The following is a 26,891-nucleotide window of genomic DNA, read 5'->3' on the forward strand; positions in this document are numbered from 1 at the left end:
GTCAACATTAAGGTTTTAGATATTTAATCTCCCTTTAATAGGGCTGCCCTTGCCTCAGTTTTGTATTTAATTTTCTAAATGGCTTTTAATTGCCCATCTCTGAACTGGAGCTGAGCAGCTCCATTTTGTCCTTTCCTCTGTTTGTCCAGATGTTGTGAAAGATATTGGCTCCCCCCTATCAAAACTTCTGGAGCCCTGGGATTTTATTGTGGGTTACCTTGCTGACAGTAGATAATTTACTACAAAGATAATACTTTTGAATGCAATTCTTAATTTAACTCCTACTGTATTGGGATCTCTACAGGCCTATGCAGAAATTTTTTGGCATCAAAATCATACATCATAATGAGGTTTTCATAGATTTATATTGAAGTTGTTTGACATCTTAATGAGGTATAGATTCCACTTCCATTGACACCTTGCTGAGAGCACAGTAATTATGTTTAATCTGTCTGGAGCTAATGGGAAACTAGCATACCAAAAATATTTTTCAAAAAGAAAGAGAAAGAATAAACTAAAAATATGAAAAGGATGTTTTAAAAGGATCTAAATTCTCAGTTAATATTTGTATTAAACCTGAACTCTACTTTCCTATGCCTAGATGGTGTAGCAGGTATCTGTATGCTGAAAACCCCCCCACAATATTTATCTAAGGAACAACCTAGTGTTTTTGGAGTGGTTGGATGGACCATACATGCCTTAAAGAAAACGCCCAGGAGAGCTGTGTTAGTTCTGCAAGAAATAATTACTGCACATTTAAAATAGCAAGCAAGCAATTGCTGGACTGAGGCTAAGAAGGGATTTAGATCAGAGGTTCTCAAACTGTGGTGGTCCGCGAGCTCCATTTAGGTGGTCCGAGGATAGTTCCCTCTCAGGTGTGCGCCTGGGCAGCTGCACATGAGAGAATGAAGGGCTACCTACCTAATTAGTGGAGCCGCTCAGGCATGGCTCCACTAATTAGATGCCCGGACCCTGGAGAAGATGCACATGTAAGGTGAGGTGGTGGCCTTGGGGAGAGTAGGGAATAGGTGGGAGGGGGCAGTGGGGTGAGAAGAAGGGGTGGAGTGAATTTGGGACATGCAGGGCTGCAGTGGCCAGAGAAAGAGGCAACTTTCCCCAGCTCCAGGACTGTGGCTGTTGGGGAGAGGCAGCCCTCCTTCCCAGCCTCAGTGCCGTGGCTGCTGCGGGGGACAGAGGGAGAGACCCCCTTCCTTCCCAGCCCCAGCTCACTCCGCCGCACTCACTCACTCACTCCGGGGCTGCTGCGGCAGGGGAGAGAGGAAGAGACCCCTCTCTGCCCCAGCTCGTGGGCTGCCGTGGCGAGGGAGAGAGGGCATAGGCGCCGACTCCGTGGGTGCTCCGGGGCTGGAGCACCCATGGGGAAAAATTGGTGGGTGCTCTGCACCCACCAGCAGCTCCCCTCCCCAGCCCTCTGCCCCAGCTCACCTTCACCTCCGCTACGCCTCCTCCCCTGAGCGTGCCGCAGTGCCCTGCTTCTCCCCGCCAGTGCTTGCACCGCGAAACACCTGTTTCACGTGGCAAGCGCTGGGAGGGAGGGGGAATGAGGGGGAACACGGCGTGCTCGGGGAAGAGGCGGGGTTGGGGTGTGGATTTGGGGAAGGGTCCAATAGGGGCAGGGATGGGGTGGAGTCGGGGCAAGACTGGGGGCGGGGGGCATGAGCACCCACCGGCACCAAGGAAAGTTGGCACCTGTGAGAGAGGGCACATCCACTGCATTAGAAAGATAAGACTACTGATATTAAAATATGAGTTGTGTGCTTTTATTTGTAGAACAAAAAAAGTTAATTATTATTACAGTTTTTTTTTTATGTAGCACTTTTATCCAAAGCGCTTTACAATAGTTAGCTAATGGTACATACAACATTTGGAAAGATCATTAAGTGGTCCGCCGAGACCCTCAGCAATTTTCAAGTGGTCCACAAAAAAAAGTTTGAGAACCACTTATCTAGATAAAATAGTGATAAGCATAAATATAAAGATGGATGCTGATATGGTGTATATATTATATGGTGCACTTAGGTTGACAATATGCATAATTCATCCCCAAAACTTAAATTGTTGAGATATTTAAATCTGAAAATCAAGGCTTCTAAGTTCTAAAACCTGAACAGTGATAGCAGAGCTTCTCAGCAGGATGCAAGTGTATTCTGATCTGTGATCCTTAATATCAGAAACGTCACTTGGGAGAGTTTTGTCCCACTAAATCTGCTCAGTCACTTTACTGGCATCTTCTTGTCTTGTGTAATTTTCTATCCCAAAATTAAGAGATTCATTCTTACTGTACCTTGCCCCCTTGCTTAAGAACATTTTCTTTTAACAATACAACCTCTTCTGCTTTTCACTTGCTTGTATGAAAGGTAATTTTTATAGCTCTCAAAGGCCTCTGCCCCAAGGTGCTTACAATATAAATGAAACCAGAGAAATAGAAAAAGATGAAATCCCTTTTTCTTCTTACTTGTGAATGGAGTGGAGCGAAATTTTAAAATCCCAAGCACCACCAAGCAGGAGTTTGCAATGGAGATGCAGCAGGCCTTTAATGAGTCACAGAGCTCACTCCCTGGACCGGAGATTGTTTTACATTAAGAGTCTTTGCAGTCTCTTCCCAACCTCCTCACCCTCCCCAGCCCACCCCGTTATGTGACTGTGTGGATGCTTCTCTACATCAGTGAATGATAAAACGCCTGGCCGCTGCCTTTTGGATGGGTCGAGTGGTTCAGTCATTTATTTCCATTAGCAAATCTGTCTCCCCGGCCCTTCTGTGTGCTGGGAGCGGTGGCTGCTTCCCCATCTGGTGGCAAAAAGGAGCTCGGCTCGGCCCTCCCGGCAGAGTAGCCAAAGCCCGTGAGCAAGGAGCGTGGGAGGTTCGGGCTGGAGCGACTGGCCAGAAATGGCTGCTTTGCTGCTCTGCCGAACATCAGACACATTCATCATCCCTCCTACTCCTCCTTCTCACCCCCCTTCCGCACCCCGCCTTCTCTTTCACTTTCTTTTTCTCCTTCCCCATCTCTCCCCCGCCTCCCCTCCCCTCCCCTCCTTGCGGCCGCCCGGCAGCGCTTTCACGCCTAGCTGAGCCGCAGCATCTCTCGCCCCGAGCCAGGCTCCTGTGCTGGTATTTCGGCCTAGCTGCTCGGAGGAGCGCCGCAGGCGGAGACCGCAGAGCTGGGCATCGCCCTTCTCGTCGGGGCTGGGGCAGGGGCTTCTCCCGGGATTCGGCTCGGCTACCCCTGCCTTGCCGGGGGGCAGCCAGACGCAGCCCGCTCCCTCCCTGCCTGCCACCCCCCAGGCGGAGAAGCAGCTCCACTGCCCCCAGCACTGCAGCGAGAATAGCCCCACTGGCCCCCCCACCTACCTCCGCGTGGAGCCGGAGGAGCCTCGACCCCCCCCCCCATCACTCCCCTCACCCCACCCATGAGAGGGAGCCGCTAACCAACCCTCAGTGGGAGAAGTTGAACCAGCCCCCCCTCGCCAGTCACTGGGGGGGGAGGGGAGAAGCAGCTCCCCAGTCACAAGTAGAGGAGAAGCAGCCCCCCCAGTTACAGCGGAGGGAGAAGTAGCCCCCCCCCGTTATAGGGAAGGGAGAAGCAGCCCTCCCCCCCAGTCACAGGGAGGGGAGAGCAGCCCCCCCCCCAGTCACAGGGAGGGGAGAGCAGCCCCCCCCCCAGTCACAGGGAGGGGAGAGCAGCCCCCCCAGTCACAGGGAGGGGAGAGCAGCCCCCCCTCACAGGGAGGGGAGAGCAGCCCCCCCCCCAGTCACAGGGAGGGAGAAGCAGCCCCTACTCTCCCCCTCCCGTCAGTGGGAGAAGCAGAGTCCCCCCCCCGCCGCGCCACAGGCAGAGGAGAAGCGGCAGCCCGAGCCGCGGCGGAGTGAATGCGTTGTCATAGTAACTGACAGAGGCAGGCAGCAGGCCGGCCCCAGCCGCCTCAGCTCCTCGGTGTGTGGGTGAGAGCAGGGAGCCGCCGCCAGCGCCGGGCAGACAGAGGCCGGGGGAGCGGAGCGGGGAGCGCCGGGATGGAGGACGGATTCTCCAGCTACAGCAGCCTCTATGACACGTCCTCGCTGCTCCAGTTCTGCAACGGTAAGAGCGGGCTGGGCCCCGCCAGAGCCGCCCGCCCGGGTGCGGAGCTCGGTGCTCCCGCGTTGAGCGGGCCCGGGGCCGGCAGGCAGCGGGCCCCGGCGGCAGCCCGGAGTGCGGGAGCTGCCTTGGAAGTGCCGCTGCGCCCTGGCTGTCTGCAAGCGGGGGCTGAGTGCGGAGCCGGGACCGGGCTTGGCAAATCCCCCTTCTGCACCCTCTCCCGAGAGGGCTTTTCCCGGGCTCTTGTGGATCTTCGCCTCTGTTCAAACTGTGGAGCTCCTGATTTTCACTCCGGGGAAGAGGGAGGGGAAAACTTTGCCCCGCCGCCCTCCTGTCCCTCAGCGCAAAGCGGACTATGTTTGCTGCTGCTGTGTGTGGAGGGTAGTAGATGGCCCCCTTGTGCTGAACTTCTTTGGCATCTGGTTCGGTCGTGTGCGGGTCTGTAACAACGATCTGTTTCCCCCACATAGCGAAAAAGTGGACCCCCACCCCACCACTGTGTGTCCGTAAGACCCAGCTCTGCATTTGAATGTGCACGAGCCACCACCTTGTTGGTAAAACCATGTCCAACTGACACGTGTTTATTTCACATCACCATGTCTTGTATGAAGGGGTAGTGGGGGGGGGGGGGGAAGAGTTGAAAGTTGTAAGTACATGTGCATTAGTTAAAGATTTTCTCTCTGAGGGTTTCATGTTTTGTGTATTGCTGGAGATTTGTTACATGTGTACACTTAAGATTTATGATCCCAAGTGAGGCTATTTTTAGGATAAAATGCTGGGTTGAAACTAAACCCATCAGTTACTAAGTTCTGTAGTTTCTGACATATTTCATAGGAGGGATTTGTTCAAATCGCAGTTGTGCTTGGATGACTATGTGAAAGAGATGCAGCTGAATTTGCAATAAAAGAGCATAAAAAAAAAAAAAGGAAAGGGGAATAACCAATACCATCAGAGGAAATATTGGTATAATTGGCCTTGCAGGATGGTTGGAGGTATGTTTATTTTGATTAGCTGGTGTTTGTAGCTGCTTGGGGAAAATATTTAAGGTAACTTTAAAGTAATATAAAATTTTTAAAAATAATACTAACAATAGAATGCATCAAAAATGTAGAGTTTTTCATTGCAAATCTTAGAACCAAGACTAAAATGTTTGAAAATTTGTTTATCCTTTACCACTAAAATTGTAAGTGTAAATGCAGTATTTTTTCTCAAAAGTTTTACTAAATATTGTGTGAGCACATATCTTTTATTCCTTCTTCCCCAGATTCCTTGTAATAATCAACCAGATTCTAGCTGTTCAGGTACTAGCGAGAAGGGAAAGTTAAATTATTTTAGGAGGGCAACTACTAAAACCACAGCTGCAAAACTTCTGTTGAACAAATAGTGATGATGATAAATTCTGCCTGATTTTTCTAGGGGGAAGACCTAGGCTAGCTGTGGAACATAAGAATATACTAACACTTTGCAGAATGTTGAGAATACGATGCATGATCCATGTAATAGATTATTATGTGCTGCATATACTTTATTTTCTGCATCCCTCAGAACATTAAACTTGACCTTTTTGTATTAGTATTATTAGTTTGTCTGTTAGTAGACTTATACATTATGCTTAAATTTAGAGAATAATTAATTTTGTTTCCAGGGAGGAAATACATTATAACTAATACTTTAGCCTCTATAATATATTAGTGAGTTGTTTTGCTGAGCAAAATTTCTAGATTACTTTCTTTTTAGGTCATTAGTGATATACATTTGTGAGCTGTAATAGCTGTCCCTCTGAATAGGTTAAAGAGAACATTATCTGTTGGACATAAATTTCCTATATTGACTTTGTGACTCTGGATAGATCATTGTGAATGCTGTAAATATGCTACAATACATGCTAGACAAAAGTTTAAAATCTCATTTCATCCCTTCCACATTAACTGTTTGAAGGTGGATGAATGACTTATTTACCTGTTTCTTCTGTAACATAAGACTTCTAGGTATTTTAAAAATCATATAATAGCAGATATCACAAATTGTATAATAAGTTAGTCCATTTAATGTGGCATTGTATTAGGGTGACCAGACATCCCGATTTTATAGGGACAGTCCGATATTCGGGGCTTTGTCTTATATAGGTTCTATTATCCCCCACCTCCTGTTCTGATTTTTCACAGTTGCTATCTGGTCACCCTACATTGTGTATGTAGATTGTTCTGTATATAGGAAGAACAAATGGCTGGATCCTGCAGCTTTTCCTTACATGAGTTAGTTTTCAATGAGACTTTCAAGGTGGGTGAGGTAATATCTTTTATTGGACCAACTTCTGTTGGTGAGAGAGACAAGCTTTCCATCTGACATAGACCTCTTCAGTGAGACTAACTTACATGATGAAAGGCTAGAGAATTGGACTCATATTCTCTGCCCTGAGGAGATCAGATAATTCAAACAAACCAGTGTGGCCCATGGGAAAACAACAAAGACAGAAGATACTAGTGGAGGTGCTGTATTTGAGAGTGGAGAGGAAGATTGCTTCATGGGCATTTGAGAAGCTCTTGCATGCATAATGGGTTGGTGTGAAAGATGGTATAAGGCTGAGAGTAGGGGAGAGAGTAACAGGGAACAGTTAGAAGATTGGAGACAGCATAGATTGGAAGTGGCAGAGATCTGAGGAGCAAAGAAATGTGTTTGGCGCCTCAGAGAGGAACACAATTTCAAAACCCATATTTTGTATAGAGTGGCCTAGGGAAAAGTAATATGTGAGGAGGGCTGATAGGTAGAACTTGTAAAGATAATCATTGTGTGTTTCAAGGTTTTCTATGTTGAGAGGAAATGATTCATTTTAGTATTTTAAGAGAAGAAATAATGGGAGCTACTGGCAGCTTGGAACTGAGGGGTGTAGGGACAAAAGAAAAATCAAAGATGCATGCACTAGGCAGGGTTAAAATGTGTTTGATGGAGAGGATAGTGTAATGATCAGAGTAATTAGAGAAAAGAGGGCGAGAAGAAACAGAATAAAAATAAGCTTTTTCATCTTCATTTTGAGTTGTTTTGTTTGTTTGGTATCCAAAAGCCTAGGGGTAAATTCTTTACACAATTAGTTGGTTACAGCAAGTGCTCCAGCCTTTTCATTTTATGGAATACCAGGAAGGGTTTAATAGACCACAGTGTGAGAACCACTAGGTTAGTGGGTGGAAATGTCAGTCACGAGTCACAGCTTCTATTTCTGGCTCTGCCACTAACTCACACTGTGGCTTTGGGAAAGTCACTTAATTTCTTTGTGCCTCAGTTTCCGTGTCTATAAACTGGGAGCAAATAGTGCAACCCTAGTATAGTGGGGTTTAATAAGTTAGTTTGCAAATCACCTTGAGATCTTCAGAAGAAAGTCTCCCTAGATATGCAAAATATGTTATTGTTTTAAAGTTAGGTGGTGCTTGTGTACATATTGCTTTTTTTCAAGTAAGACACTACCAGTTTCTCCTATTGATGACTGTCTTGTGCATGTTTGACAGAAATTACATTAAGGCACCTTCTCGGCAAGCAGAGCAGTCTTTATAACAAACAGATACCCATAATTGACTTGGAATGTTAGAAATTAGATCTTGGATAACATTTCTCAGGCTTGATTATGGAGAGCCTATCTAATATTAGAATAACTTTGCTATTATTCTTAGGAAGGAAGCCATTAAGTTTACCTAGCATATACAGTTAGTCATAGTAAAAAGAAAAGGAGTACTTGTGGCACCTTAGAGACTAGCAAATTTTATTTTGCATATCTAGGGAGACCACCTGATAAATTCATTTTTTTTCATCCTATCCCTTTTTAAATCAATGGGAGATATTGTACCGATAAACCATGAATATAAGAATCTTCCAATTTTGTCCAAAATTTGTACCTGATCCCTTATCTGAAATTCATGTTAGACTTTTTATGAAACCCTGATTTTGCAAAGGATGCCATGACTGTAATTAAAACTGGGTTTGCTTTTCTATCAAAAGTATAACTGCTAGCAGTAATGTCTTAAACCCTAAATTTTCCTTAAGAGGTAGACTAAGTGGTAAGATACCTTACCCGCTACATTGAATTTTTGTTTTTCATTTATGTAAATAAAGACAATAATAGCGAAATACAAAGAAAACACAGAGGGTCACCTACCATGAAGATTTTTGCCATATAATAGCTCTATGTGGCCATGTTGGTAGAAGCGGTAAAGTCACAGAAATGTTGTTAGTTTCAGGGGAGAAAATAAATTAGCTTGGGCCTTGGTTCATGTGATCGTGGTCATCTTCAGTTGTTTGTTTCAATTTATATCCTTCTTTAGTGCCCATCTGAGCACTCTGACAAACATTAAAACTCAGAATAGTTAATACAATCAACAATTGCAATATAATAAAAATAGACTTCCCATACTTTAATAGTTATCCACCACTGAGTGAAATAAATACAATTACTCTACTCCCTACAACCTACCTTCTCACTAGATGCCTGTATCTGGAGATGAGCCTTGTAGCAGATGGATTTGGGGAGAGCCAAATTCAGAACCAAGGGATTTTAATGGAGAATGCCCTGCCAACATCTCCCTCCCTTTAAACTTAACTGCAGCAACAATGGATGGGTGAGGGAATTAGCAATGGGATATAGAGTCTATTCCAGTGATTCTCAACCAGGGGCCCGGGCCCCACTGGGGCACTGCGAGCAGGTTTCAGGGGGTCCGCCAAGCAGGATGAGGGTTAGATTCACTGGGGCCCAGGGCAGAAAACCAAAGCCCCACTACATGGGGCTGAAGCCCGGGGCCCTGAGCCCTGCTACCTGGGGCTGAAGCAGAAGCCTGAGCAACTTAGCTTCGCGGTGCCCCCTGTGCTGTGGTGCCCCGGGCAGTTGCCCTGTTTGCCACCCCTTAATGCCAGCCCTGGCTTTTATATGCAGAAAACCAGTTGTGGCACAGGTGGGCCGTGGAGTTTTTATAGCATGTTTGGGGAGGGGGGAAGAAAGAAAAAGGTTGAGAATGCCTGGTCTATTCACCTTGTGGGTTACTGGTTCAAATCTAGCAAAGGTTGGTAGTAATAGAAAGTTGTCTCTTTGTTACTTTCCAGAAATGATGTGAAATGAATCAGGTCTTAATTCAGTTCTCTGTGGACAGATGTACACATCACAATACACTATGCACAAATGCATAACTGGCACTGCTTGATGCTTTTATTGTTAGTCTTATAAGAAGTACAAAATTGAATAGGACATAGATACTAAACTATCTCACCTCTTATCCCTAGAGCCATTTCTTCCAGGAGTACATTTTGAGTTCACATGGAGAAGCTTGCAATGTTTGTATTACCTTTGTAGATCAGTGGAAGACTTCATTCAGTAGCTAGAGCTGCTAATCTTGTATCTTCAGTGAGTGTTAATTTAATACCTGATAATAAAAAATGTTAATGGATGAAACGTCATCCTTTTCTTTGGTATTTTCCTTTCATCTGTTTTATTGCCCTTTTAAATGAAAGCAACAGAGAATCTATCTTTTGATACCTCAGTGTTTGTACCACAGAATTTTGAGGATGTGTGGAATATCAGATAATTTTTAATCAAACATTTATGCTCACTTAGTGAAATTCACTGCAGTGTGGAGAGCCACAAAAAGCCCTTGTGCATCACATATCTACCATGCTGAGGGCTTAATGGGGTGAAAGCAGTACAGAGAGCCTTGTATGTACACTGAACTAGGGTGAATTTTACTTACAAACATTACCCAGTTTTCTTCTGAAGTAACACTGTATTAAGTGCGGCCCGATAAAACACTATCTAGCTTTAATTTCAGGAACAGACTTCTTTTCCCCCCATTTTTTGTTGCATGTAACAGTTTATTTTTTGAGGTCACAGACCACTTTGTAATTGCTGATTGATTCACAGAAGAACTGGAGAAAGTTTTAAAAATAGCATCTATGGACTATTATAAATTATGCAATTTCCCTCCCCCCAAAAAAGTATTCATAAACCCATAATATTATACATTTGTTAATGTGGTAAATGTCTGTGGAATACAGTTGTATTTATATATATATATATATATATATACACACACATACGCACACATTAGGGCTGTCAAGCAATTAAAAAAATTAATCACGATTAATCGCACTGTTAAACAATGATAGAATACCATTTATTTAAATATTTTTGGATGTTTTCTACATTTTCAAATATATTGATTTCAGTTACAACACAGAATACAAAGTGTACAGTGCTCACTTTATATTTATTTTTTATTACAAATATTTGCACTGTAAAAACCAAAAGAAATAGCATTTTTCAATTCCCCCATTACAAGTACTATGGTGCAATCTCTTTATCATGAAAGTTGAACTTACAAATGTAGAATTATATATACAAAAATAACTGCATTAGAAACAAAACAATGTAAAACTGTAGAGCCTATAAGTCCACTCAGTCCTACTTCTTGTTCAGCCAATCACTCAGACAAACAAGTGTGTTCACACTTGTGGGAGATAATGCTGCCCGCTTCTTGTTTACAGTGTCACCTGAAAGTCAGAATAGGTGTTCACATGACACTTTTGTAGCTGGCATCACAAGATATTTACATGCCAGATGTGCTAAGGATTCATATGTCCCTTCATGTTTCAACCACCATTCCAGAAGACATGTGTCCATGCTGATGACGGGTTCTGCTCGATAATGATCCAAAGGAGTATGGACTGATGAATGTTCATTTTCATCATCTGAGTCAGATTCCACCAGCAGAAGGTTGTTTTTCTTTTTTGAGGTTCAGGTTCTGTAGTTTCTGCATCAGAGTATTGCTCTTTTAAGACTTCTGAAAGCATGCGCCACACCTAGTGCCTCTCAGATTTTGGAAGGCACTTCAGATTCTTAAACCTTGGGTCGAATGTTGTATCTTTAGAAATTTCACATTGGTAATGTCTCTGCATTTTGTCAAATCTGCAATGAAAGTATTCTTAGAACAACTTGTGCTGGGTCATCATCCGAGACTGATATTACATGAAATATATGGTAGAATACGGGTAAAACAGACCAGGAGACATATAATTCTTTCCCAAGGAATTCAGTCACAAATTTAATTAACATGTTATTTTTTCAACAAGTGTCATCAGTATGGAAGCATGTCCTCTGGAATGGTGGCCGACGCATGAAGGGGCATACGAATGTTTAGCATATCTGGCACGTAAATACCTTGCAACGCCAGCTACAAAAGTGCCATGCGAACGCCTGTTCTCACTTTCAGGTGACATTGTAATTAAGAAGCGGGCAGCATTATCTCCCATAAATGTAAACAAACTTGTTTTTCTTAGCGATTGGCTGAACAAGAAGTCGGACTTAATGGACTTATACGCTCCAAAGTTTTACATTGTTTTGTTTTTGAGTGCAGTCATGTAACAAAAAAAAAATCTACATTTGTAAGTTGCACTTTCATGATAAAGAGAATGCACTACAATACTTGTGTGAGGTGAATTGAAAAATACTATTTCTTTTATCATTTTTACAGTGCAAACATTTGTAACAAAAATAATGTAAAATGTACACTTTATATTATGCATTGTAATTAAAATCAATACATTTGAAAATTTAGAAAAACATCCAAAAATATTTAATAAATTTCAATTGGTATTCTATTGTTTAACAGTGCGATTAAAGCTACAATTAATCAAGATTAATTTTTTTGAGTTAATCACATGAGTTAACTGCGATTAATCAACAGCCCTAATATGTATAGTGTTAATTCCAATTTGTTACAATTTAATTAAACAGAAGTTATTTTAATCCATGTTTTAATACTGTATTGGCTAAAAAAAATACAGCATAAGGGAGAATTCCGCAATAATAGACAACCATCATTAGGAAATCTTTGTCAGTGTGGATAATATGAAGTGAAACCATCAGTATTAAGTATTTTATCATAAATAAAACAACAGTCAGAATTGTAAATTAAATCATTGGGCTCTCACTAGGAAATCATGTTTTATCTGATCATCAAAGAGTTGTTTAAAAATTAGTGGTACTTTACAATGCTGATAAAATGTGTTTTAATTTCTAATTAAGTATACCAAAATTCATTTTTGTGCTGAAGTCTAAACTACATGCAGATAATTTAAAATGTATTTAAAAATTTCTTTAGAAGTAAATTATTAAACCATTAAGTCAAACAATTCTATATTATTAAGTCTTAATAAGTTTTATTCTGATTTTTTTCTCCTGGAAGTTTAAGGTGAAATATGTCAAGTTGATGTTGCAGTTGCTTTTCTGTCACTGGGAACTTTGGTAGGCCATAGTGGAAAGTTTTTACTTTTCATCTTTATGGGTGTAGGATAAGGTTGGGGGGGAATAAATAGGGAAGTTGTCTACAATAATCTATTTAGAGTTATTTGCAATGGACACAATAATCATGTCAATAGAAGCAACTGAAAGTTTATAGAAGGGGACAAACTTTGGCTCAGTCAGCCTGTCCATCCTCCATGAAACTAAATTTAAAATGCTCATCCATTACATGATTAAAATGTGGAAGTAGCTTCCTGGGGATTTTTAGGGAGATGGGGTGGGGATAATGATACGTTAGCATGATTTCGCTGAATTAGTTATTTGGAAAGTAATTAAGTGAGATTTCCCCACACTCCATTACTTTCAATGTGTGAAATCTGACATGGTCCATCATTTTCTTGTCTTCCCTTGAAAATGACCTATGATTGAATAAATATAATCTGCTTGTACTAAAATTTGTATCAGAAATCTCTAGTAATTGCCTTATAGAGTTTTAAATCTGAAATAAACATCTGGTGTTAATGTACAATTTGCATTCATTAACAGTATAGCTACTAATAGTAAGGCACTGAGCGATGACCTCCTGAGGTCCCTTCCAACCCTGATATTCTATGATTCTGTGATTCTATGATACTCTAGTTGCTTGGAAAATTATGTAAACCTCTTGTGGGCAAGAAGGAAATCAAATATTTTTTTATTTTTAATTATACCTTTATAATCCGGCAGAATCCACTCTTTCATATTGCACATGCCATCTTACACTTAATAATGTTAAAGCTGCCTGATAATCATATTATGCATTTGAAATATTGTCTTCAGCATTCTCTAGAGCAAAGTTCTCAGAAGCTTAGTTTTCTAAAATTGGAGCTAAATCTTGCATGGGTGAAAATAGGCACATTTGTAGGTGCAAATAGAACAAGGATGTCTATGATCACTATACCTAGAGCAGGTAAAAAAGTAAAAAAAAAAATCAGGAATATCTTTGTAAAATTATTTTATTTTACTGAAACTTGAAAAATTTCAATCAGCCTAATTTTGCCGAACCACACTGAAAAAACTTGAAATCTCCAGCTGTAGTTTTTTTTAACAGGGATTAGATGACAGAAGTATGAGCAGTAAGAAGTCAAGACTGGAAATTACCTGAGGCTGTAGGAGGTTCTGCTGCTCCTGTCAAGAGCGTTATTGGAAGCATATTGTTTTTACAAACAGCAAGCAAAACTACAGTTCTAAAACTTGAGAAATGCTGATAGTTTTTGCTAAATATAGTATTAAATATAGTAGTATTACCCCTGTCCCCCCTCCCATCCCCCGAAAATGGTTTAAACTATATAGGCCTATTATTAGCTAATGAGAAATCCTCACTGATAAACCCCCAAATTCAGATGCTACTTTGAATCTTTTCTGCAAAGCTTTTTGGATGGCACCAAAAATCTTTTTGGATGGCAGTTTTCTGAAGACTCCATTGCAGGGGCCAAAAGGTGGGTCTTCTGACTCTTCCTTCCAACCCTGAACTGGTGACACAGTTCAAAGTAAATTACGTGGCATTTCCCTATCCGTTGTAATCCAGATTACACTGAACACCAGAGAGGGAAAGTGCATGATGGCCTGTTGGAGGTAGCTGGGGTTAGGGTCTGGCTAGCTTGCTGAAGTTCAGACTAGTCTTTATTTGAAACTTGCTGAAGTTCAGACTAGTTTTTATTAGAAACAGTCTCTCCATCCCTAGTTGTTACACACTGCTGTATATCTGCATTATATTTTTCCAAAGATAGACCAAAATTATAGGTCATTGACAGCTGAGGGTGCTAAACTCATCTGAAAAATCAGACCACTTTGATTTAGGTCCCAAAACACAGATTCAGAAACCTAAATTAAGGCACCCAAGTTCATACATTTTGTTCATACCTATGTCCAACTACAGTTAAATCAACTTTAAAAATGTGTAAGAAAAGTCTCTCTTCTGATCCAAAGGTAACATACTGAAAACATTTATATATATGTTTATATATATGGTCCTATTAAAGTCAGTGGGAGTTTTGCCATTGACTTCAGTACAGTTAGGACTTCACTCTCTGAAGTCCGTTGCAAAACTCCCTCTTACTTCAATACGGCCAGGATTTCAGCCAGAACTCTGTGCTTTAACTAATGTATACTTAATATACACAAGTAATCTGGAGGAAGTATTCACTTACTGTCCTAAGCAGCTGATATGTATCATCCCAGAAGTGACTGTATTTCAATAGAGGATGTAGTAATCTTCATTGTGTGAAGTTATTTTTATAAACTGTTTTGGGATTCTTTTTGGATGAGCAGTTTTATACATACTATTATTTATTATTTTTAAGTTAAATACTTATGTAAACATGTGTAGGATTGGAGACCTTACTGAGTAATGCTTGATAATGCAAGCTCCCTCAACTCACACTGAAGTTAATCTAATGAGATGGTCAGCACCTCAGAAGATTGAGCCCAAATTTTCTAATTCAGGAAAGCACTTTAGAATGTGTTTAAATGTTGTCCTGAATAGGGATACTTTCTGGAATCAGTAAATTTATGAGCAAAAAAGTTTAAAAGAAAAAACAAAGGACAGTACATCACAAAGTGTACTTGATTTTATTTTGTTAGTTGTCATTCATCTTAATTTATTTATATTTTTACATTCTTTATATTCTGCATTATATTTGTAAAAATACTAAAATCTTATTAATGAGACCCTTCTAGCCCCTACAGTAGTCTGGTTTTGTGATTCCTGTTATATCTTTAATGAGAGGTGAGGAGAGACCACCAATCTTTTTATGTAGATTATACATTTTGTGGTATTGCAGATATGGATTTTTGAGGCTGCGCTGTATATTTTTCTTGAGAAGAGACCGTTAGTAATGTTAACAAGTCAGTTAAGGACTCAGGTTGCACTTGATCAGCAGTTTTATAGTTTTATCAAAATTATTTTTCAATAATCCCACTGCAGATACTGAAGATGGAAAATTCATGATGAAAAATTGATTAGCTCTGGATTCCTTGAGAGCAAAGACCAGTGGGTTACACTGAATTAAGCCCCATTCCTGCAACATGTAGTACGTGGACACACGGCTGCATTTGTGCCTTGCCCCAGTAATTTTAATGTCCATAGCAGTCTGCCTGCCTGCTGCCCATTGCAGGATTGAGGCCTTATTATATAGCTTGTTACTATCACTTTTTCTAAGGCAGTATAAAGAAGAACATCAGAAAGTTATTTCTGTTCTTGCAATATGGTTGATTGCCATCAATGATAATGGAGTATGCTTTTACTTCACTTTATATGTCAAGGAAATGTCTAAAAGAATGTAATATATAACATTATTAGAAGAAAACTTTCTCAGGTTTCTTTCAATAAATTGCATATTTTTTTGGTGTTTGGAAAAATAGGTTAAAACACTAGATTGCTTTCTCATTTCCTTTACTAGCACACATTTTCAACTGAATATGTCAAATGTTATGTTAAAATATAACATGGGACTAAATGTTCACTTATGGATTTTAAAAATATGTCTATAGTTCATGTTACTCAAGTGCTTTATAGTTACAATTCAGTAATTTGTGTTAAAAGTAGAAGAAGAAAGTTTAATTCATCTAGGCTCTCACAAAGGATATTGTGGTATGGCGACTGTGCCTTTAAGGACTGAGCTTCCCAGATAGTCTGGGCAGGGCAGTATGAAGATCCTATTATGCACAGCCAGTTGGAACAGAACAAGGCAGATTTCCTGCAAGCTCCTTAAGCACTGAGTGATAACTGAACATCACAGATAAATATTTACATTTAATTGCTTTGTATTGTGTTCATGGCTTTAAGGATATTTTAAATCCTTAGTGATAGCCTGTTTTATCTGAATATCAACTCCAATATGTCATGCCACTAGTGAAGCAGCAGATATGACAGAGGGAATGGGAATGCCAGAGTGAACAGGAACGAGTGAATAACTGCCCATACCCTATCTGTAATTTCTGGGTAAGGACTAGAACTATGGTTAGCAACCACTTACTTTAAGAGATAGGCTTAGAATTAAGGATGTGGTTCATTCATGTTGAAGGAGTGTGGGGGAATACATTCCACTGGCCCTATTTCATGTTTTTTGTAGGGCAAGACTGGGAAAAGAAAAATTGTTGTTTGCACATAGCTGTCTCTGGTTTGGTAAAGTTTGCCTTATCTCTGTTTAACACACATTTGAATAAAAATCAGTTTATACATTTTTGTAAAGCACTTTGAAGATGAAAAACACCACAGGAGAGAGTTTTTGTGTCTGAGTATGGATTAAATAAAACACCACCACAGATCAGGGAGGATGGCTGAAGGATATGAAAGAGGATAGACTGCCTCCTTCACATGTTAGGAGATGGGAAAGTGTGTAGGGCTGCTGAGGGTAAGGGGTAAGCTACCTACAATTGTGGGAGCCTAAAGATTGGGTGGCAACATGGAGCTGGGGAGAATGGTTATATTGAGGGAAAAGAGAAGTTTGAGACATCCAAATGAGTGTGTGGAGCAATGGGGAAGACATGCAGCCAGTATTGACTGTAAGGAAGAGTAAAGAAACAACTTTTGGCTACTACAGACTTGATTTAGATTTGAATTTGGTACATAAAGGTAGAAGGTTCCCTTACATTGTAAATATCCTCAACAATTCAGTATTGGACTGACTCCATAGCTCAGTTATTAGGGAAAGACTATTTTCATGCCGTAAAAGTAGAAGAGTGGTTCAGCAGTAACCAATTCCATGGATGAGATGTGTGTGTTCTGCACTTGCAAATTCTAACCTGGGCTTCTCTAGCTGAAGCACCCTACTGAATACAGCTGACATAGTGAGTGAGGACAGCGATATAGCTGGGTCATAGCCCATTTAGGGATTTAAAGGTGAAGACCTGCTCCTTGAAGTGGATTCTGTTTTGGTCTCAAAAATCTCTTGAGCTAGAGGGACTCAGCAAATAAGGATCCTAAGCAAGAGAAAGCACCTGTCTAGTCTAATCCTATAGAATCTAAATGAGTGGAGTGAATAAAGCCAGCTGAAGTGGCTACATTGACTCCTTCAAGGCTTTTGCAAAAAGAAAAGGAGTACTTGTGACACCTTAGAGACTAACAAATTTATTTGAGCATAAGCTTTCATGAGCTACAGCTCACTTCATAGGATGCATTCAGCTCACTTCATCGGATGCATTCAGTGGACTGAATGCATCCGGTGGAGTGAGCTGTAGCTCATGAAAGTTTATGCTCAAATAAATTTGTTAGTCTTAGTCTCTAAGGTGCCACAACTACTCCTTTTCTTTTTGTGAATACAGACTAACACGGCTGCTACTCTGAAACCTTCAAGGCTTTGTAGGCTTTGTCATATTTGACAGATAAATCCAGAAACAATCTCTTTGGCTGCTAAACTGCCAACCCAGGCATTTATGGCTCAGAAGGGGGTGGGTATGTGTATATAGAGTGAGATGGGTGTACATTAGTTTTTTCCCCTTACTATATTTATTTTTGTATGAATTTAAATTTTTTAAATAAATGCTTACCCTCAGGAGCTTTTGTTGTCTGCTGAACTTGGCAGCTTCATCTTTAGCTTGAGTCTCTAGGCATGTTCAGTATGAAGTCTTTGAAGTAGCTGCGGCCTGGCTGAAGCTGCTCTCAAGAAGGGGGTGGGGAAGGACAATAAAATACACACTTTTATCACTTTTTTCTCTGCAGCATGTTTTGAGCCATGCAGCTATGTCAAAGAATTCGCACAAAACACCGTTTGACATTGACTATATGCCAGTTTCAGCAGACACCAAAGGTCTTAGAGTCCTAAAGAACCTGGGGCCTCAAGTGGTTTCATTTTAAGTGGATTACAGTCAACAGAAAAATAGAACCATTATAGAATTTGTCAAGTCTTAAAACATTAACCAACTCCAGTTTTAAAAGTGGAATGCCACACTCCAGAGAGAGGCAATATGGTCTAATGAATTGAACAGAGTCTAGGAGGCAGAGACTTTAGAATGCTCATCCTGACTGTTTGGCCCTGGGCAGGTTACTTAGGCTTTTTCTGTTTAGTTTTTCCCTCTGCAAAACGGGATAGTGTTACCTACATCACACGGGTGTTGTGGAGATTAATTAAATATATGTAAAGTGTAGTACGTTGTAAATATTCAATCTAATTTACTACTCCATGTTACAGGGTTATGAGATTTACAATCTGCTGCTTGAGGCTCATGATTTTTGAGGTCATGTTTTACCATTTCATCTGAGGCATGTGTCAGTCTCAGCAACTGAATGTTGTTCCATGATTCCTCACAGAGAACACACATGTTGGAATTGATCGTTGGTCTTAGAATTAAATTGAATGATTTGGTTCAGCTTAGAGCTCTGAAGATCCTCTTCTTCAGAGTACAAGAGTTTGTTTCTCAGTCCTCACTTGACCTGATGTTCAACAGAGTGAAATTTTATTTAGTGAAATATAGTTGTTTTCCATTGGTTTAACCTAATTCTACAGTGTCTCCATTTTCATAACAGCACCTGTATGTGATGAAAGTCTTGCCATGACTGGAACCTTAATTGCTTCTGTTACTACTATAAATTTGTTTTGGAGAACAGTGTAGTTGATCTGCTGATTCTAGTTGCAGGTTACCATAATATCTTCTAATGATCTTTTCTTCAACTTGCTAAATATTTATTCACTTCTTTTTACAAAGTATAGCATTCCTTCCTATTGAAATAAACTTGTAAACCTATACAATAAAACTTAAACCATTCTCTATATTAGAAAGTGACATTTTGCAGAAACTGAAATTCAGTAGGATCTCTTGACATGCAAATTTAGATGGTGATGTAAAGTCAAAATCATCCCAAGGAAGATTGCATCCAAGGCTGCATCCAAGGAACAGTCTTAGAGTAATTTAACTGCCTCTGGAGCTATAAAACGTGGGATGTTCTTGGACCTTTTGTAGGCTCTTACAGCCACAGATGCAAATTTACACTGAACAAAGCAGTATTCTAAAAATGACATTTTCCAGCAATGTTGAACTGCTGATTATTTTTACATGTCATAGCTTGTGGATTATAAAAAAGTCATTGTTCGGAGGCTTCATCATGGTACGAAGTAGGTTGTAAAAAGACAACCTGTGATGGCTGCCAGGGCCCTAAATGTAGTCAATATGTAAAGTTGTGTGTAGTGTTTAATTTTCCTTAACCCAGCATTTTCTCACTCATAACCAGCCCTTACTATAATGAATGTGTGTGCACAAAATGGAGGGTATAATTTAAAAAGGAATCAGGTTTGTTTCAATCAACCCAAAAGGAGTTCTAAACAGGCCAGTAAGTGATTGGATCTTATTATAGGGATGGGGCAGTGCTACTCTAGTTAAGGTTGTGTCACAACTTCTGTTTAAGGTTGACCTTTCTACCTTTCCTCTAAAATCAATGTGATGAGATGAATTCTTACGAAATTTTGTGTGCCTTTGCCGGATGCAGGGTAGAGTCATTTGACATAGGGGTTGTGGAAATGCAAGCTCTGAAAAAATAGCAAAGTTTCAAAATTTCTAGGCGTTTTGTGCATGCGTTTATGTGTGTGTGTGTGTGTGTGTGTGTGTGTGTGTGTGCATGCATGCATGCTCCCGCAAAGCTAGAGATAAAACCATTGCTGTAATGCAAGTCAAAATGCTCTTAATCTGTCAAGTTTTACTCAAGGTAGTGCATGGCACCCGCTAAATATTTGGGGGACCCAAACTGAGAACAATATATAAGAAAATGTATATTTTTACAGTACATGTGCCAATACAGAAAAACGGCTAAAGGGTTTCCATTCTCACCACTTTATATGCTTTAATGCTCAAATATTGTAAGTCCCCTAAAATCTGACTGGATACATGGATTGCTTTGAAATTTAGTGTGTCTCATGGAGATGTGGGATAGTATTAATGATCCAAATTAGGGGTCATTCACCCAAGGGGTTCTTGAGTTATAGGCCCCCCAAATCCTACTGAGGAAAATAGAAAGGAGCATAAATTCTGACAAGTGTAAAAGTATAATTTGGCAAGCCAAAAAAGACTCTGAAGCTGCTAGCAAAAGACACAGAAACTAATAGTAATTTTTTAAAAAAGCACATCAGAAGCAGGAAGCCTGCCAAACAAACACTGGCGCCACTCGGTGATCAGGGTACTAAAGGAGCACTCAAGGAAGACAAGGCTGTTGCAAAGAAGCTAAATGAATTATTTGAATTGGTCCTCACTGCAGGGGATGTGAGGGAGATTCCCACACCTGAGCCATTCTTTAAAGTGACAGAATCTGAGGAGTGGTCCCAGATTAAGGTGTCAGTAGAGGAGGTTTTGGAACAAATTGATAAAGTAAACAGTAATAAGTCACCAGCAACTGATGGTATGCACGCAAGTGTTCTGCAGGAATTCAAATATGAAATTACAGAACTACTGACTAATCAGTCTTTGTACCAGATGGCTAGAAGATAGCTAATGTAACACCAATTTTTAAAAAAAGGATCCAGAGGTAATCCTGACAATTACAGGTCAGTAAACCTAATTTAAGTACCAGACAAATTGACTGAAATTTAGTAAAGAGCAGAATTATCAGACACATAGATGAACACAATATGTTGGGAAGAGTCAACCTAGCTTTTGTGAAGGGAAATCATGCCTCACCAATCTATTAGAGCCAGTTGGTCTATTGTACCTGGTCTTCTAGAAAGCCTTTGACAAGGTCCCGCATTAAAGGCTAAAATAGAGTTATCTGTCATGGGATAAGGGGAAGGTCCTCTCATAGATCAGTGACTGGCTAAAACAGAAAACAAAGAGTAGGCATAGCCGGTCAGTTTTCACAACGGAAAGAGGTAAATAGCAGGGTCCCGCAAGGTTCTGTACTGGGACCTGTGATGTTCAGCATATTCATAAATAAGACTATTATGTCATGGAAGTCACAGAATCTGTGATCTTTGTGTCATTTTCTGCTTCAGCAGCGGGCCTGAAGCTTTCAGCCGGTAAGGGAACCCAGAGCAGGTAGCAGGAGGATCCAGAGCTCCGAGCCATGGTTGGGGGGGCCCCTACAGCTCCCAGCTCCCACCTCCCACACTCCGAATCCCCCAGCCCTGAGCCTCCTCCTGCACCTCAAACCCCTGATCCCCAACCCAGAAGCCGCACCCTCAGCCCAGAGCCCGTACCCCCTCACACATCCCAATCCCCTGCCTCATCCCAGAGCCCCCTCCCACACTCCAAAGCCCTCAGTCCCACCCCACAGCCCAGAGCTCCCTCCTGCACCCCAAACCTCTCATCCCTGGTCCCACCCCAGAGCCCGCACCCTCAGCCGACACCCTCATTCCCTCTGGCACCCCAATCCTCTGCTCGAGCCTGGTGAAAATGAGCGAGTGAATGAGGGAGAGGGAGAGTGAGCGACAGAGGGAGGGGGGATGGAGTAAGCGGGGGCTGAGCGTTGGGGAATAGGGGGGGCAAGGGTGTTCAGTTTTGTGCAATTAGAAAATTGGCACTCCTAGTTTCTGTGAATTTTTGTTTATTGCCCATGATCTGTTCGTGATTTTTACTAAAAATAAGCGTGACAAAATCTTAACTTTATTCATAAATGATCTGGAAAAGGGGGTAAACAGTGATATGGCCAAGTTTGCAGACAACACTAAATTACTCAAGATAGCTAAGTCCAAATTTGATTGAAAGAATTACAAAGGGATCTCACTAAACTTAGTTATGGGCAAAAAATGGCGAATGAAATTCAGTGTCGATAAGTGCAAAGTAATGCTGATTGGAAAAAATAATCCCAGCTATACATACAAAATGATGGGGTCTAAATTAGCTATTACCACTCAAGAAAGAGATCTTGGAGTTATCCTGGAAAATTCTCTGAAAACATCTCAGTGTGCAGCAGCAGTCAAAAACTAACAGAATGTTAGGAACCATTAGGAAAGGCATAGATAATGAAACAGAAAAAAATGTAATGTCACTATATAAATCCCTGGGACACCTCCACCTTGAATACTGTGTGCAGTTCTGGTTGCCCCATCGCAACAAAGATGTATGAAAATTGGAAAAGGTACAGAGAAGGGCAACAAAAATGATTAGGGCTATGGAACATCTTCCATACAAGGAGAGATCAAAAAGATTGGGACTGTTCATTATAGAAAAGAGGCGACTAAGGGGGGATATGATAGATGTCTATAAAATCATGAATGATGAGAAAATGAATAGGGACGTGTTATTTACGCCTTCACATAATAGAAGAACCAGAGGTCACACAGTGAAATTAATAGGCAGCAAGTTTAAAACAAGCATAAGGAAGTACTTCTTGACACAACGCACAGTCAACCTGTGGAATTCGTTGCTAGGAGATGTGAAGGCCAAAAGTATAACTGGGTTCAACAGAGAATTAAGTTCTTGGAGGATAGGTCCATCAATAGCTATAAGCCAAGATGATCAGTGATGCAACCCCATTCTCTGGGTATTCCTAAACCTCTGACTGCCAGAAGCTAGGTTTGGATGACAGGGGATGAATCACTCAATAATTGCTTTGTTCTGTTCATTCTCTCTGAAGCATCTGGCTCTGGCCACTGTCAGAAGACAGGATCCTGGGCTAGATGGACCATTGGTCTGACCCAGCATGGCCATTCTTATGTTCTTATTTTCTTATGATTTCCTTCTGCTGCCTTCTAATGTTAAATGGAGAGACACTAATGATCAGGTGAATCACACACCTCATTGAGAGTTATGGCTGTGAGCTCACCCTTCGGATAATGAAAAGGAGTACTTGTGGCACCTTAGAGACTAACCAATTTATTTGAGCATATAAATTGGTTAGTCTCTAAGGTGCCACAAGTACTCCTTTTCTTTTTGCGAATACAGACTAACACGGCTGTTCCTCTGAAACCTTCGGATAATGCAACTATGAATAAATTAATTAGAAGCCCCTAAGACAAAAGGGTTTTGGACTGAGTGGCTGGAGGTTGCTACAGTTTGTGAGTCATACGTGGCAAATTTATTTTGGGGGAATGTAATGGAAGTATTTTGGGGACTGGTAAATGCTTCTTGGGAGGGGAAGGGCATTAGGGGTGGGGGAACAGGGGAATGCCAGGAAATGGGGTTGGGGAAGAAGGCGGGGGATAAATGAGGAGGCATTGTAGGGGACAGGAAAGGTTGGGGCTCTGTGGTGCAGATGGATGTGTAGATGAGCCATTTCCCTTCATAGTCTCTCTATCCTTCCCGTCTAAGGAATGATGCTCCTAAATGTTCTAAAATTCACATGCTTATTTGGATTTTCTTGATATTTGCTATGCCTCATGGGAGTGAAGAGTAGAAGTGGTGACCCAAATATGGCATCATTTGAAACAGGGGTTCTGGAGATATAAGGTCTGAAAAAATAGCTGTTCTCCAAAAAGTTTCTGGGTGAGGTTTCTTTTGCACAGAGCTAGAGGTGAAACTGTTGCTGTGATGGGGGTCAAAATGGTCTCAATCTGTCAAGATTTATCCAAGGTAGTGCATGGCACATACGAAGTATTTGAGGGACCCAAATTGTGAACAGTATTTAGGAACATGTGCTCTTCTTCGTTTACATAGATGTACAGTTTGGAAAGATTACTTTGGCCATGTGCCACTAAAGAAAAAAACTGTGAGACTAATTCTATGCAGCCTCTTTATGATTGTCTGACAGTTTGAGGGAATGTACCAACACCATTGCCTTGGTGAATGCCCTGCCACCAGTGTTTCTAGTCCAACCATTTGTATACTTGTGCAATAAAGATTTAATAACTCATGTTGCTTGCTACAAGTTGTCTCTGTTATATTATAATGTGTTTTTATTTTATGGGGAGGTTTACTATGAACACAGCAGAATAGTGAGCAGACAGTCTAACCACAATTTTTGTTATATCAGGTGAGGAGGAGCTGGAGAGAGAGACCACTTTTTGTGTGGGTCTTGCAACTGTGGAGGCGGCAGGAAATAAGAATGGGTTGTAGGCAAGGCTTGGATTGGTTGTTTGAGAAAATCTGTATTTTACTAGCTCCTGGGGGAGATGTGGAGGGGGGGGGGGCAGGGAGCGGGGGAGTGGCTACGTCCTGATCTTGGGGCAAGTTAATGTGGTGTTTCCAGTGTCACACAGCATGGAGATTTGGACCTGACAGTGCAGGTACCTTGGCTGCTGAGGGAAAAGAAATATGCGCGCTTCCAGGGTTGCCAACTTGTGGATTCTGGGAAATTCCTGTGTCAGTGTTACAGAAGTTTTCAGGAGAACTTGGAGTACACCATGACATGGGGATTACTAACTATAGGCTGATTTTGGTGGAGAGAGGTAGCCTGCATAGGCATCATGTTTTGCCCACTCTGCAGGGCCCAACAAGTAGCTTAAGAGGTTGTGATCTATCAGAAGTTATTCACTTGGGCAAAAATGATCTGTGCCTTTGTCAGAGTTGTACACCAGGAATATGTATGAGAGCAGATTCGAACCGCATCAGAGATTTGTGTCCAGAAACTATGTTGTTTCTCTCTGCCTTGGCTGAGCATCTGAATAATTGTTACAGGAACAATATGAAAGCTATTAATAAGTGTTGAAAAAACATGAATCAGGAAATTAGAAGGTTCATGGTCGACCAGAAAATGTGTATTGTGTGATATAGAAACATTACAAACTCTGACTCCTCACTGTTTCTTAGAGATTGGGTATATCTTTTGGACAGGGGTCAGATGATCTTTTTCTCAAACATAAAACTGTCAGTATTTTGGAACAGAAACCCTGTCTTGGATTTTTCTTGCCAGCCTGCCACAAATTACACCCTCCAACCATTCTGAAATACGACCAGCATCACCATTTCGCTGTAACACAGTAGTCCTTCACTCCAGGCACTGCGTTTGAGTCTGGCTATAGGAGGGTGAGAAATAGTGGCAACAGAAACATTTTTAAACCAGGGAATGAGGATTTTGGGAGATGCCTTCCCTGCTTGTGGTGGTGGAGAGGTCGGAGTACTAACTCCTATCAAAAATATATATTTCCTGTTCAACGAATTAGAAAATTTAATGGCAAAAAACTACGTTAACACAGAGTTAAGGTTGCTTGGAGTAAGTAATCCCCTTGCAGAATGTTGAGTTAAACAAAACTCAGACTTCTGAAAATCAGGAAACACCCAGTAAAGTTTGCTTATACAACATTAACTCTGCCCTCTTTCAGCAATGCCCCAATATGCCCCATTAACACATACACCTTTACCCTGCCAACCCCCCATTTGCTGAAATGTACAAGGTCTTCACCTTGTTTTACAACCCATTCATTCTCACCCACAGGATTCCATCTAACGCTATTAAAAGACAAAAAGAAAGGAAGGGGAAAAAAGAAAATTTTCTCTGGAAGCTTGTTCTCAGGTAAAGTCAGTGGGGAGGAGATCCTTGAAGCTGATTTAGTATTCAAAGTAATCCCAGGGGAAATGGATTAATGGGTGCTGTGCAGGTGAGGCAATTGAAGGGGAATCCAATTAGTGTCAAGTCCCATCACTTAATGGAATTTTGCATGGGTTTAAGGAGCTACACTAGTACATCTGTTTGCATGATCAGTGACTATGTGTTGTGTGTGTGCATGTATGTATGTGTTATATTACAAATGGAGTTGGTAGGACTGCGTGTTGTTAAAGTTGGCTGACACTATAAGACCCTGTTTTCAGTGGCTTATTACTTTGCCAAATTTTAACAGTTTGAGCTGAAATTTTCCATGCTTGGTGTCTGCCTCAGAGAGAATTATTTTGGAAAATTTCACCCAAACTGGGTCAGCTGTTTTTGAGAACTAAGCTAGGGAAAAATACATTGTTTTGCCTATGTTAAAAAAATTCTTGAGAACTTCCTTGAAAAGTTCTGGTGCCCCTGTGCATTAGTGGATGGACTTAAAATTTGGCAGGGGTTTGAAGTTTATGTTATGGATGTGCCTTTGCAATCCCCATGAAAGTCTACCCAAATTTGGCCAAGTTATATAAGCCTTTGAAAAATCACAGTTTGCACATGCTCAGTAGTAACTTCTTCAATTTTAGCAGCTAAAATCTTTGAAGATTTCACCTTTAGTGAGCATTCTCAAGTATCTCTCACCAATCCTATGTGTGACCAGAGGGTGGGGCTGGACACTAGAACTGAGTGCAGGGGGTGAGAGCCTGACTCCTGTGCTCTCAGGGACTACCCCCCTTCCCCACCTCATTTGTTGCAAAAGTTGGAAGGTGTGTAGTGAGTGAGGTAGGGGATTGCATGAAGAGAAAGGATGGTTTCATCGTAAAGATGCTTGAATGCTGCTCTGGAAAATTGGATTTTACTCCATTCTGTGTCACAGAGTTCGTATGTGATGCTGGGCAAATCACTTAAATCAGACTTTTCAGAAGTGGCCACTAATTGTGTGTTCCTCATTTTTTGGGCTCCTGACTTGAGACCCTGGATCTGATTTGTAGAAATATTGAGTACTCACAGCTGCAACAGAAGTCAATGCGTGCTCTGATTTGAACATGTAAAGTGTTGTAGCTATATAAAGTTAAGTACTCTGAAAAATCAGGTTCTAAGCATT

At 41.1% G+C, this 26,891-nt stretch overlaps 1 protein-coding gene across 2 annotated transcripts in view; it reads left to right on the forward strand.

Moving 5' to 3' along the window:
- Positions 1-26,891, forward strand: part of EML1 (EMAP like 1) — a 199,599-nt gene that overhangs the window by 54,801 nt on the left and 117,907 nt on the right. The window contains exon 1 of one of the 2 annotated variants that reach the window (XM_048855471.2): positions 3,767-4,097. The exons of the other annotated variant lie outside the window; for it this stretch is intronic. Coding sequence (XP_048711428.1) covers positions 4,031-4,097 — 67 coding nt within the window. The 5' untranslated portion in view covers positions 3,767-4,030. Of the gene's footprint in view, positions 1-3,766; positions 4,098-26,891 lie in introns of those variants that run through there. 2 annotated transcript variants of the gene reach the window in all.

The sequence above is a fragment of the Caretta caretta genome, chromosome 6 (assembly GCF_965140235.1).
Source record: "Caretta caretta isolate rCarCar2 chromosome 6, rCarCar1.hap1, whole genome shotgun sequence".
In the NCBI taxonomy this organism is placed as follows: Eukaryota; Metazoa; Chordata; order Testudines; family Cheloniidae; genus Caretta; species Caretta caretta.